Below are 12,995 nucleotides of genomic sequence, written 5' to 3'. Positions count from 1 at the left end.
GGGGTAGGTTGCTCTAACGTGGCCCCTCAGTTTGGTGCAACTTCATGGCTCCACTCCATACGAAGATACTGCTCGGGAACACACAACACGCTCCTCATAACTGATATTGCTAGAATGATCGAGTGAGTGAGACCTGACTCAAGACCCTACTCTATACCAGCAACAAAGATAGCTTTTTAAAAAAGATTTTCCTGCATGCATTTTAATTTGTTTCATAAATAAAGTATTCTAAAGGGCCGAATTTAACCCGCCGTACCTAACGGTAACGGGGTGGGCGGGTGGTTAAATTCACGGTAGAGTACTTACCGCTGTGTTCCCATCTGCTGCCATCTTAACCCACAGTTTTCGGAATCGTTTGAAGCGGAGGCTTCACGAATACATGGAAATCAGGGTCCTATGACACAATTAGGACCCCAACACTATTTTAATGCAAAATCACTAAATTCCCTCCCAGTGCCCAACCCGCCAGTAAAATCGAGCGGGATTGGTCTGACAGAGCCAGTGAAGCAGTATTTAAAGGAGCACTTACCTGCAAGCAAGTGGATCACAGGATCTATGCTTTCTGGATTGCCAGGAGAGGTTCCAGCTTCTAGATCCCTTCTTTCTGATAATTTTTTGCCTCAGTTAGCTTTACCTGCTTATCATGGGTGTTATTATTGCGAACAGCAGCAGCTTCAGCAGGAGCAGCTGGACCGATTGGAAAGCAGGTGAGTGTGGCTGCTTGTAGAAGGCCACATAAGGTATACAAGCAGAAAGTAATTTCCTTCGATCTAGCCGAAGAGCAGTGCAACTGGAGGCTGCGCTTCTCTAGGCAGACTGTTGCAGACTTCTGAAGCCTTCAGCAACAGGATCTGCTGACTGCTGGATCAGGAGGCTATGCTTTGCCAGGGGCTGTCACAGTCACCACACCCCTTAACTTCTTTGCCATTGGATCCTTCCAGTCTGCTATAGAGGACAGCATCCATATCTCCCAGTCTGCAGTACACAGCTGAATTAAGCAGGTCACCATTGCCCAGTTCGCAGTGCTAACCAGTACATCACCTTCCCCATTCACCTTAACAGTCAACACAAGATAGCTCAGGATTTGCAGCAATGGCTGACTTTCCTCTTGCCCAGGGAGTCATTGACTGCACATATATTGCCATAGGGTACCAGAACACCATCCGGCAGCCTTCGTGATTAGGAAAGGCCGCCACTCCATTAATGGCCAGGTAGTCCTCAATCATAGAAACAGCATCATGTAACTTTATGCAAGATCCTAAGTCTATTACTCCTGTGAGGTGCTCCCCCAGGTGCCGAGGTCTCATCAAAGCTGGTGGAAGGCTCACGTGGGAGCCCTTGCGATGCTCGTGGCCAGTGACTTCTGGGTGCTCGAGCCTCTGAGGGCTCGGCTGCAGACTGCTGCACCATAGCTGCTGCCGGGACAGTCTGGCCCAGCTGACTTGCTGGCACCATGGTGGGTATAAACTGAGCTGGTGGCAAAGGAGCGAACATTCTGACATCCTGAGAAGGCAACACTTGCTGCTCCCAATGAGCACCACTGCCACTCTGGTGGGGCTGGGGCTCATCACTTCCACTCATCTGGGGAGAGCATACTGCAGCAGATGAATGACTCCAAGAACGTCCCTATCCATTTGCTCTACAAATCTGTCCAAGGTAACACTGGTCCTCCAATGTGAAGCTGTTTGAGCTGATGCCATGCAACATGACACCACATGCTAGAAGTGAGCATCCCATGCTTTCAGCCATAGCGCTGAAACTTCTTGGCAGGCCTTTCCATCCTGATATAACTGCTTGTGAGAGGCAAGCAATTTTCTGACATAACTGGGCTCCTGAAGTCCACATCTCCGTCCTACTCAGCAAGCTAGGAGAGGACCTTGCCCTCTGGCAAGCTCTCTCCTGGGCCCTCCTTGCCACCGGTATCTGCTCACTCGTGTTGGATGTTGCACCACGTGCAGACCCCTCTGGCTCACGATCTAACCCACACAGAGTGCCAATATCTGTGTGGGTGCTTGGGAGGGAAGGAGCACACGACTGTGCATCCTGAGGAGGATTGTCCCAGAGATATCATCTTCTGTAGGGTCCAGGTGCTGAGAAGGACCTAAAAGAAAAGAAAAAAAGGACAAGAGTTAGAATGGCACTGAGAGACGGGACATTAGCAGATAGCAGTCTTAAGAATACAGCTTGAAGTTGTGAGGCTTACTGAATATTTGCTGGGGGTTATTTGCAAGGGTTACACCCTGCTCAGATAAGCCACCAGCCTCACCTTTCCCGATGCTCATGGCTACTAATCTCCAGAGCTTCGTGCTCTGCTATGGTGAGGGCTATAATTTTGGGTACTCCAACCCCTGGTCTTGCTCCTTTATCTTGCATTATGTGCTGTTTTGTCCTGCAGAAAGAGAGGGCGAGATTTAGTGAGTGGCTACTAAAAAGGTAAGTGGAGATGTGTAAAGCATGTGCATATAGTGCACGTGCTAAGAGTTGGAGATGAATGCAAAGTCAAGTGTGTGTATGTTAAGTGAGGAAGGCGTGCTGGGAGGAGTTAGAGGTTATGCAAGTGCTAGGATGTGAGAAGAGAATGCTGTCAGTGTGTGGCATGAAAAGAGCAAAGGAAAAGGTGGGCGTGTTTGGAATGTGAAGGAAAGGTGTTGCAGTGTGCCCTTGCTAACGTATGGTGAAGGATGTGATGGAGGGGTGGGGGAGGGTGAAAGGAGTGTTGTTGAGAGAGATGAAGAGCTGTACTCACCCTTGCTGTTCTTGAGGTCACTGAACCTCTTCCTACACAGTAACCACATCCTCAAGGTGTGGCCCTGACAGTGTTATCCACCTCTGTCCAGGCCTGCTGGATAGTGGCCCTGGGGATGCTTCTGCAGGTCCTGGGGAACTGTACCTCACACCCCTTGCCCGGACTTCATCCACAAGGACCTTCAGGGAAGCATCAGAAACCGGGGAGGGCAACCTTCTGACTAATCAGTCCTACCAGAATTATGTCCTCAGTGTTGGAACAAAATCTGAAAGCAGGGAATGCAACTTTGCTTTAAAACATTAATTCCCACTTTAAATAGGCCATGGGTGGCCTGCAGGAAATTGCATGGAGAAAGTGGGCGGGCTGCCCATTTCTGAACGCAATCGGGTGGGTAGCCTGTCAATCATATTAAAAGGAGGCCTGGGCGTCGAAATCGCCTAGGCATCATGCTGGTGATGTCTTGGGGGCTTCCTGCCCATCCACCCAAACAATCCGCGCAGTTAAAATCGGCCCTTTCTGGTTAGTTTCAGAGTGAATGTCATTTATATTTATGAACGTGATACATCTTTGCAAATATTCATAGCTTGCAAATAATTTTGGTGAGGTTTATCTTCTCATCAGACAGTTTGTGAGTATGCTCCAATGTTCAGTTCTTGAAAAGGCCATGAACAATCTGCAATAAAGTACATGCCATCATGTTGGCCTTTGGGGAAAAGATCATGCTGTATCATTGACTTCAATAATGCTTTACTTTCTTAAATCTTGTTTTTCCATTAAAGGATGAATGAACTTATTGTGCCATACATGACTGGACAAAATGATGCACAGATCATTTGTCTGCACCCTCCTTGGTCAATGAATAGAAGGATACATGTTGCATTACTTTTATCATGAACAGCAACCATCCATTAAAACAACAGAAATTCTCTGAATAATATGGTAGTGATTAACTGAGAAAAAGATATTCATTTATACAGCATTCAAGTCATATCTGCGGTGAACATCTTGGGCTACATGAGTTGATCTTAAAACAAATATTACCAACTTTGCACTCTTATGAACTTCAAGAGGAATTTAGGGAGCTATGCTGTAGGTATTCTGAGGACAGTTAAACAAACTTACTTGGAACTCTCGAGATCATATAACCAGCCCTACAACCTTCCAAGATCTCTGCACTCTTCCAATTCTGGCCTCTTGCGCCTACCCGATTTTCTTCGCTCTACCATTGGTGGCCGTGCCTTCAGCTGCCTAGGCCCCAAGCTCTGGAATTCCCTCCCTAAACCTCTCTGTCTTTCTCTTCCTTTAAGATGTTCCTTAAAACCTACCTAACCTGTCCCAATATCTCATGTAGCTTGGTGTCAAATTTTGTTTGATAACGCTCCAATGAAGCGCCTTGGTTTTACTACGTTAAAAGCGCATAATAAATGCAAGTTGTTGTTGAGTAATCTATTATGTTCACTCAATGTTCATAACCATAACTTTTCTAAATCTAAACAAATGGGGTCTTTATTCATTCAACTATACATATTGGCAAATAATGAAGTGAACATGACCCGTAATGGTATAATTTATTCAGGTATTGCAGAATGATTGATATGTGGTAATTCTTTAAGTTTTCATACCTTAGATGCAATTTGGACATTTTGTAAAGTTGAAAATTAAAGTACTGTTACACAAAATACTAATAGCAACCATTAAACAGGTACAAACTTATTTTTAACTAAAAGTACTTTCAATGTAGGCAATATTCTCAGTCAAATTTATAATACAGATGTCTTTATGTATATTTATCTACTCCCTAGGCAGTTATCTGGAAAAATGCTCTTTATTTTAAAGAAATGTACAATATGCAAATATTCTAATTATCATGGTTCAAAACATTCATGAGATGAGTGTTTTCTGGGCTATTTAAGCATTTTAATTGGAACCAAATGCTTAGCAGTCTTAAAAAAATAAATCTCTTGATAATTGCAACAGGGGTCAGTTGTAAGACAGAGAATTAGCTCAACCCACGAACTGCACCCTCATCTGTTGCAAACAGCCGATAGCTAGCTTCTTCATTGCAGTCTTTCTACCAAGTTAATGAGGTATCTCAGCAATACTATCGCCATGGGAGTAATAGTCAGAATGAGTCTACCTTCCTTAATAATGAGTTGATCTTCAAAAAATAATTACCAGCTGTGCACTCTTACGGATTTCAGGAGGAATTTAGGAAGCTATGTTGTAGGTATTCTAAGGACAGTTAAACTAACTTACTTAGAACTCATGAGATCATATAACCAGACCTTTAAAAGGATTTTGCATTCTTACAGTCAAATTCACTATTAATACACTGAAAAGAAAATTCAGGAAAGCTAATTGGACTAGACCGAAGCATCTTCCCATGTAGTCCCAGTTGTTCAACATCTTAAGCTATTACACTCACTTCCAGATTGACCTCCTGCGGATTTAAAAAGTAAAAATCCACTGCAGAAAATTCATCTTATTCTGAACATAGGAACGAGCTGGAGTGTGCGATGAGGCCGAGTTCCTCATTGGAAAAATACTTCATGGGTCAAATGGCCTGTTTCTGTGCTGTAACATTCTATGATTCCATGATAAACTTTAATCTTTTTCACTTGCCGTTGCGCCATTTGATGCTCTGTGATTTTGGGATATGCTTTTCTCTGTGTGTAAAGTTCCCAAACTGTAATTAAAATGATTGTAACTGCTGCACAAACAAATTTTTGATTTTCTTTTTAACTGATAGTTAGATGAGACCAATCATAGGATTAAACCAGCCAGACCATCAGAAGTGAGAGTGTGACTAGTAGGAACTAGTTAGCACAAGCTGTTTTGGTGAAGTTTGAGTTCTTTTCAACATTATGTTTGAACTGTTCTGAACTACAGGTGGCCTGTAGCATTTTTCACTACTTTGGCAATGAGAATCATAGTCTGAACACATAGCAGCTGCAAGTTTCTTATTACAGCTCTACTGTGTCAAACATTGCTGAAGAAGAACAAAGCAAAATACATGCTAAAAAACACCTTTATTCCCTCAATTGAATCAATAGGATTGCCTACTGATACCATTTTAAACAGTACAAGTGCCAGTAATTCTGGGTCTTACTTTATATTTAACCTTTGTGTTGTTTAAAAAAGATTTATGGTCTTTGAGTAGAATGGGCCTATACTCGCTGGAATTTAGAAGAATGAGAGGTGATCTCATTGAAACATACAAGATTCTGAGAGGGCTTGACAGGGTAGATGCTGAGAGGCTGTTTCCCTTGGCTGGAAAGTCCAGAATTAGGGGGCATAGTTCTAAATTGCTGACCCCTTATCCTGAGACTGAGATGAGGAAAAATGTCTTCACTCAAAAGGGTTGTGAATCGTTGAAATTCTCTATCCTGTAGGGCTGTGGATGCTCAGTCATTGTGTATATTCAAGGCTGAGAGCGATAGATTTTTGGACTCTAAGGGAATCGGGCAGGAAAGTGGAGTTGAGGTCGAAGGTCAGTTATGATCTTACTGAAGGGTGGAGCAGGCTCGAGGGGCCGTATGGCCCACTCCTACTCCTATTTCTTAAGTTCTTATGTAAACCACTTCATTTCTCAGTGTCTGCAGTCAGTTCTAAATATTTTGGATGAATCTTTCCATCTCTTCCATTGGTACCTGTTTCACATGCAATTTTGGCACCAACAATTGTGTGGCACACCAGGAGTATCAACAGCAGCTCCTGTTTGTATTTAAAGGCAAGTACTTGAGCATGTATCTTTTTAAAAAAAACTATGAGTTTCAAATTACAACCAAAATCACTGACCCATAACAAAATAATATTCATACTATTTCCACAATACCAGCATGGCTGCACTTTTTTTTATAAAAAGGGTAAATAAATTATTAATACAAGCCATATCAAAAGTACCCTTTTATAAAATTATGGTCCAACAAACAATTTTTTTTGGTGCTGGATTTGTCATCCTCAAGAAAGAGCTTATTTGAAGTTGAAACAGAAAAATTAGAAATTTAACGAAGGAGAAAGCCTCCGAAAGCTTGTGATTTTCAAATAAAACTGTTGGACTATAACCTGGTGTTGTAAGATTCCAGAAATTATAAAAGTTCATGTTTCAAACCAATTTTAAAAACACAATGTTATACAGATTCAAGTTTTAGAAAAATCAGATTTTTAAAATTTGATGCTATTAAATGGTATCACATTGCCTTAATGAATGCAATTTTCTGTGGAATCAATAATTGCATTTATATAGCACCTTTAACATAGTAAAACGTCCCAAGGCGCTTCACAGAAGTGTAATCAGACAAAAATTGACACTGAGCCAAAGAAGGGGACATTAGGGCAGGTGACCCAAAGCTTGGTCAAAGAGGTAGGTTTTAACGAGGGTCTTAAAGGAGAGAGGGGTGGAGAGGTTTAGGGAGGGAATTCTAGAGCTTAGGCCCTAGACATGGGCTGAAGGCCTGGCCGCCAATGGTGGGGTGAAGGAAGTAGGGGATGCATAGTAGGCCAGAGTTGGAGGAACGCAGAGTTCTCGAAGGGTTATGGGACTGAAGGAGGTTACATAGATAGGGAGAGGCGATGCCCTGGAGAGATTTGAACACGAGGATGAGAATTTTGGATGGCAGAGTTTTGGATGAGCTCAAGCTTATGGAGGTTGGAAGATGGGAGGCTGGCTTAGAGAGCATTGGAATAGTTGAGTCAGGAGATAAGAAAAGCATCGATGGGGATTTCAGCAGCAGACGTGCTGAGACAGGGGCGGAGATGGGCGATATTACGGAGGTGAAAGTAGGTAGTATTTACGACAGAGAGGATACGGGTCAAAAGCTCAACTCAGGGTTAAATAGGACGCTGAGGTTGTGAACAGTCTGATTCAAGCCAAGACAGTGACCAGGGAGGGGGATGGAATTGGTGGCAAGGGAACAGAGTTTGTGGTGGGGACTGAAGACAATGGCTTCAGTGTTCCCAGTGTTTAATTGGGAGGAAATTTTGGCTCATCCAGAACAGGATGTCGGATAAGCAGTCTGAAAACACAGAGGCAATGGAGGGGGTCAACATCAAGCAGTTTGACAACCATAATTATTCTTTTCTGCAAATCATTTAATGGGTAGATTTTTCTCAATTTGATATTGAAAAAGTAGACATAAATATAAAGTGGTATTTCTTGCTTTATATCCAATATTTTCCACCAAAATAATGAACAGAGGAAAATATACTCGTAACAGCAGTTGTAAGACCTTAAAGGGTCTATTTCTTCTTTGAATTTTGATTTGTTTTCTCTTTCATCCTTTAAATTTGATCATTCTAACCCAATCTCTGTCCCAGCGAATGGAGACGAGAGTTCCAGCCTCTGAATACTAGTTTGACATCCAGCTGAATAACTGTGTCCAATGGGAGTGGGCTGGCATTCCCAATTCCATCTAGCTGGTTCTCCTGGTAAGGAATTGAGAGTCACGTTAACGACCTATCCATGTGAAAAGGGACTTCATTATGGAAACAAGCCAGAGCAGAATCTGCTGGATGTAAAGCAGTGGAAGAAACGGATTGCCTTGTGTGCCGTTAGGCACAGAAGAGAAGAACCCAATCTCTAGACGAAGCAGAATGTTGTGCTTGATATGGAGAAGTAAATACCATTTAACTGGAACACAAATATTCACATATTTTAGACTGATTGGGCAATAAATCTAGCCTATTTAATTTTGCTCACCCAGTCCCATACCACCACCAGTTATTTTCAACCAGCCACTGTATTTACTTGCACTTGGAGATGTAAAGCCCAGTAATTTCAAACTCTGTAGTGCTTTGATTGTTTGGGGGGGGGGGGGGGGGGGAGGGCGGGGCAGAGGGAGTAAACTGAGTATCTGACAACTTGAAACAACTTTTATAGCACAGGATGAGGCTCTCACAATACAAAAATTTATAAAATATAAAACCTGAAAATGCTTGGAAGCTCACTTACATTTGTGGGCACTTGTTAAAAATAAAAGCAAAAATTCAGCTTTATCTTAGATCAATTTTTATGCCTCACCTGGTAATACGGAATCTTGGTTGTCTACTGGTTCCATACTCAACTCATCATGATGCTGGATGCAAACCCTGCTATCAATTTGGTACAGCAAGGCAGGACATAAGTATGTAAACTCCACTGTAGAAATGCCAGAATTTGTGCTAAGACCATGGTGCTGCAGCAGCTGGGAGACATTCAAGCACTAGAAAGAACAAATTCATGTAAATAGTCCAATACTCTCACCAATTAAATGAGTAAACATAAGAAAGAACTTGCTGCTTATAAGTTTTTAGATTACAACTTAACAATGAGGTAATAATTGATTCTATTGCCAAGGTCATTTTTTGAACAAAAATTTTCAAATATATTATCTGGAAAACAATAAGTTAAAATGTGGAGACTGAAAATTCAGTTAAAATCTTATTATCTGATATGGAAAAGAGAATATACACTTATAATTGACAGAGTACAGCATATGAATAAAATACACAATTATATTACATCTGGTATTATCCATCTGCTCTATGAGTATTTCAAAAGGAAACAACTACAAAAAGTTTTAAAACAAAGACTGATTAAAATTTTGGGTATAATCCTTGATCATGGAGGACCACACCCAAAACGTCAATCTAACCTATCTTTTTATTTCAGATACCAATTGATTTGCTGTGCATTTCTATTATTTTTTTTTCTTACAGATTTCTAGAATTTTAATTTTTCTTTACATCGCTACACAGTGACATGCATTGTGTCTGCTCAAGTCTACATGTGCTACAAATGTGGTCTCACACCACAATAACTCCATGTAAACTAGAATTCAGTTCACAATTCACAATGCAACTTCATTAAAATTCTTCAAATTGAAACCAATAAATTTATTGAACACCAAACATGAGCAAGTGTCAGCCTTGGAACCACTTTTCTCATGACGACGAGGCCCCGTCTGCCCTCATAGGTGGATGTAAAACATCTCATGCCACTTTTTGAAGCAGAGCAGGGGAATTCAACTGGTATTCTGGTCAAAACGTATCCATCAACCAAAAAAAATGATTATTTGGTTATTTATCTCATTACTGTTTGTGGGACCTTGCTGCACGCAAATTAGCTGCAGGGTTTCCCTACTTTACAACAGTGACTGCATTTCAAATGCACTTCATTGGCTGTGAAAAACTTTGGGACGTCCTGAAGTCATGAAAGAAGCTATATAAATGCAAATTCATTTTTATGTACAAACTGAGAAAAAAAAATGATATAAATGATACACCATACAGGTCAATACTACAAATTGTATGATATCATTTAATTGCAGTATAAATATTTCTCCTCTATTATTTACTTTCATTCAATTTTCTCCCCTCATCTCTCCAATTGATTATCCCGCCAAAACCTCATTCAACCGGCCATTTTTCATGTGCTTCATCGTAAGCTATTTTAACATTTGAGGCATCACAACCAAATTTTCTCCTGTCCTCAACGAACATTCAGAGAAGTGCACTTTCCAGCATGATTTTCCCCCCTCTCAAGCCTGAAAATATTGGGACAATTTTTGCCTTCAGATGCAAATCAGTTTGAATTTGGTTTGCACCGTTTTAATATCTGCCTCAATATCTATACAATTCTCTGGTCTAAGCTCGTTTGCATAATTATTTATAACTCCAAGAGCAAACTCAGACAGGTCCAGGGATGATGCTAGTAGTACGACAGGAAAGTTGCATGCAGGTGAAATTTAAAGTGAAGGATGTTATTTTTCTCTGTAGTTGCAGGGAAGCACATGCCAGCAGGAAGGCACAGCACACTTGTTGGCCAGCCAAACTTGCCTGGCACCACTCTGCAGCTCCTACTTTTCCTCTTAACATGGCAGCTTGAAGGATCCCTATTGGTATACCGTCTGGTGTCAATAAAATACGGTAACTGGCACAAAGACTGGTGAAAGTGTAAGTGACAGCTTTGGGGGGGGGGGGAAGAGAAGAAAGAGTGGAAACAAACAAAAAAAATTACAACGGCTCGAAACACCTTTTAAAATCTGCAGTTCTGTTAAAAGCCCTTCTGCTGCAGGCTTGCTCAAGGTCCAATTCTTGCCAGGTTTTCATGGATGTGCTGGAGACTCAAAGCACAGCATAGTTGGGGCTGGGGAAAACTGAACAGCACTTTTTCCCATCTCCTTTTGCAGGTAAATAAAGCTCCTACCTGCTTTGGAAGAGAGCTTCATACTTTCATCAGAGCCACAGCAGAGTCCAAAATGAGCAGGACTCTACTGGAACTGATTTAGAATCATAGAATAGACTCATAGTATGGTACAGCACAGGAGGCCGCCATTCAGCCCATTTTACCTAATCCAGCTCTTTGACAGACTTATCCAATTAGTCCCATTCCCCTGCTCTTTCCCCGTCACCCTGCAAATTTTTCCCCTTCAAGTATTTCTCCAATTCCCTTTTGAAAGTTATTATTGAATCTGCTTCCACCACCCTTTCAGGCAGTGCATTCCAGATCATAACAATTCGCTGCATAAAAAAAAAATTCTTCATGTTGCCTCTGGTTCTTTTGCCAATTACCTTAAATCTGTGTCCTCTTTCTGACAGAGCTGCTGCTATCATGCCATTAGCACCCCTAATGGGGATGCTAAGGACACCAAATTAGCCCCATTGAGTCTCACCATACTGTTCCACTGCCACCCCTACTGAGATCAGCTAACTCAGCACAGATCAGGAATCAAACTTGGCTTATGTTCAGTCTGTATGGCTCAATATTTTGCTTTTAAAAGCATATATAAGTTAAATTCTGAATTTGACATTAGTTCTCATGGTTAATTTGAGTCGGTTTGAAATTAGATGACCAGAAAGCTTCATTTACAAACACTGTAGTGAATGAGCTTTCAGCAGTGCAAGGTCTTTGTCCAAATGCACGGTCAAGTGTACACAAAAAAACTATCCAGTTCTTCTTTATTTCTCCCATTTTTACTGGTTATGCATTTTTATTATTTTTAAAATGTTTTAGCTTTAGATGAAGCTGAATGACATATTATTACACACAAATAAAAGATAGCAAGAACTGATACCCACTAGGCCCATTGCAAATTAAGCTTAAGCAATTAATTAAAAAGGGGAAGTCTACATTTGAAATGGTGCTGCTTTTATCAATGATCTTGTGGGGAATCTTTCTAAATTCATTTAGACCCACCATTTATTGAACAGTAGCTTTAAAAAAGGTTACATTTTATATAATTTGGTTCAGCCTGTCTCACCTCATCACGCGCAAGTTCAGCTTCTAGGTGATCCTCATGATTCAATTTTGAAGAACTCAAATCTTTTTTTGTTCTGCGTTGAGAAACTGCTTCCTCCTCGGGTGCATGAAGATGATCATCTGCATCATGTTCAGTCTTGGACATAATACTTAAGTATTCCTCAGGAGATGCAGTTAATGCCACTTCTGGTTGTTTTGCTATACCTTTATGTTTTTTGCGTTTCTTTGACCTTTTTTTGGGTTGCTGCTGTAATGTATTGGGATCTGATGGGTCGGGGAGTTGGTCTCCCTCTTTTTCAATGTGTGAACCTGCAGAATGGGCAGCACCTCGATGATGGTTGCGGTTATGATGCCGAGGTTGATGGTGAGCAAATGAAGTGGTCACAGTGGGATGTGTATTCTTGCTGTCTGAGTTTTTGCAATGTCTGACTTTCACCTTGGGAACTGGTACTGTCTGGTCATGTGCTGTGCGGTTGGAGTGTGAATGGGAGTGTACATGTTTATGTTCTAGTAGCTCTAAAAGGTCTAGATGTGAAACATGATCATGGTCATCATGCTCATGTTCTACCTCTACAACTTTCATTTCTCCAAGACCTAAATTTGATAAGAGTTTCTCTAAACCATGAAAGGTCAACTTCCCATTGTCACCATAACGACTGAACAGTTTCTGAATGTAATACATTTGCTTGTTTTCTGCATTATGTAGAGAGCCCTTGCTGGGATTGTTTTGAAGGTACGACTCCTCGGAGATCTGGTAATCATTGTGCTTATGTATATGATTCTCCTCAGTACCACGGTTATGATCATGATTGTGCTCATGGTCATGGTCATGGTCATCATGGCAGTGGTTGCAATGGTGAAAGAGAAAAGTGAGTAAGCAAATGAAACAAAATTTCGTATGTAGATGTACCTTCATGGTGGCAATACTGTATCTGAAATAAAAGAAAAGATGGTTTCAGAAAAATGTCCTAAATCATCTCAGTTTCCATCTTGTTACAAAATGTTATTGCC

The 12,995-nt window shown here is 41.2% G+C and overlaps 1 protein-coding gene across 5 annotated transcripts in view; it reads right to left on the bottom strand.

The window, feature by feature from the left end:
• Positions 1 to 12,995, bottom strand: part of slc39a10 (solute carrier family 39 member 10) — a 97,094-nt gene that overhangs the window by 43,991 nt on the left and 40,108 nt on the right. For all 5 annotated transcript variants that reach the window (XM_067987767.1, XM_067987766.1, XM_067987765.1 and 2 more), the window contains exons 2-3: positions 11,986 to 12,916; positions 8,766 to 8,946 (exon numbers count right to left, since the gene is read on the bottom strand). In XM_067987767.1, coding sequence (XP_067843868.1) covers positions 8,766 to 8,946; positions 11,986 to 12,900 — 1,096 coding nt within the window. In that variant the 5' untranslated portion in view covers positions 12,901 to 12,916. The remainder of the gene's footprint in view (positions 1 to 8,765; positions 8,947 to 11,985; positions 12,917 to 12,995) is intronic.

The sequence above is a fragment of the Heptranchias perlo genome, chromosome 7 (assembly GCF_035084215.1).
Source record: "Heptranchias perlo isolate sHepPer1 chromosome 7, sHepPer1.hap1, whole genome shotgun sequence".
In the NCBI taxonomy this organism is placed as follows: domain Eukaryota; kingdom Metazoa; phylum Chordata; class Chondrichthyes; order Hexanchiformes; family Hexanchidae; genus Heptranchias; species Heptranchias perlo.
The sequence above is the reverse complement of the archived record's forward strand: the minus strand, read 5'-3'. Positions and strand labels throughout refer to the sequence as shown.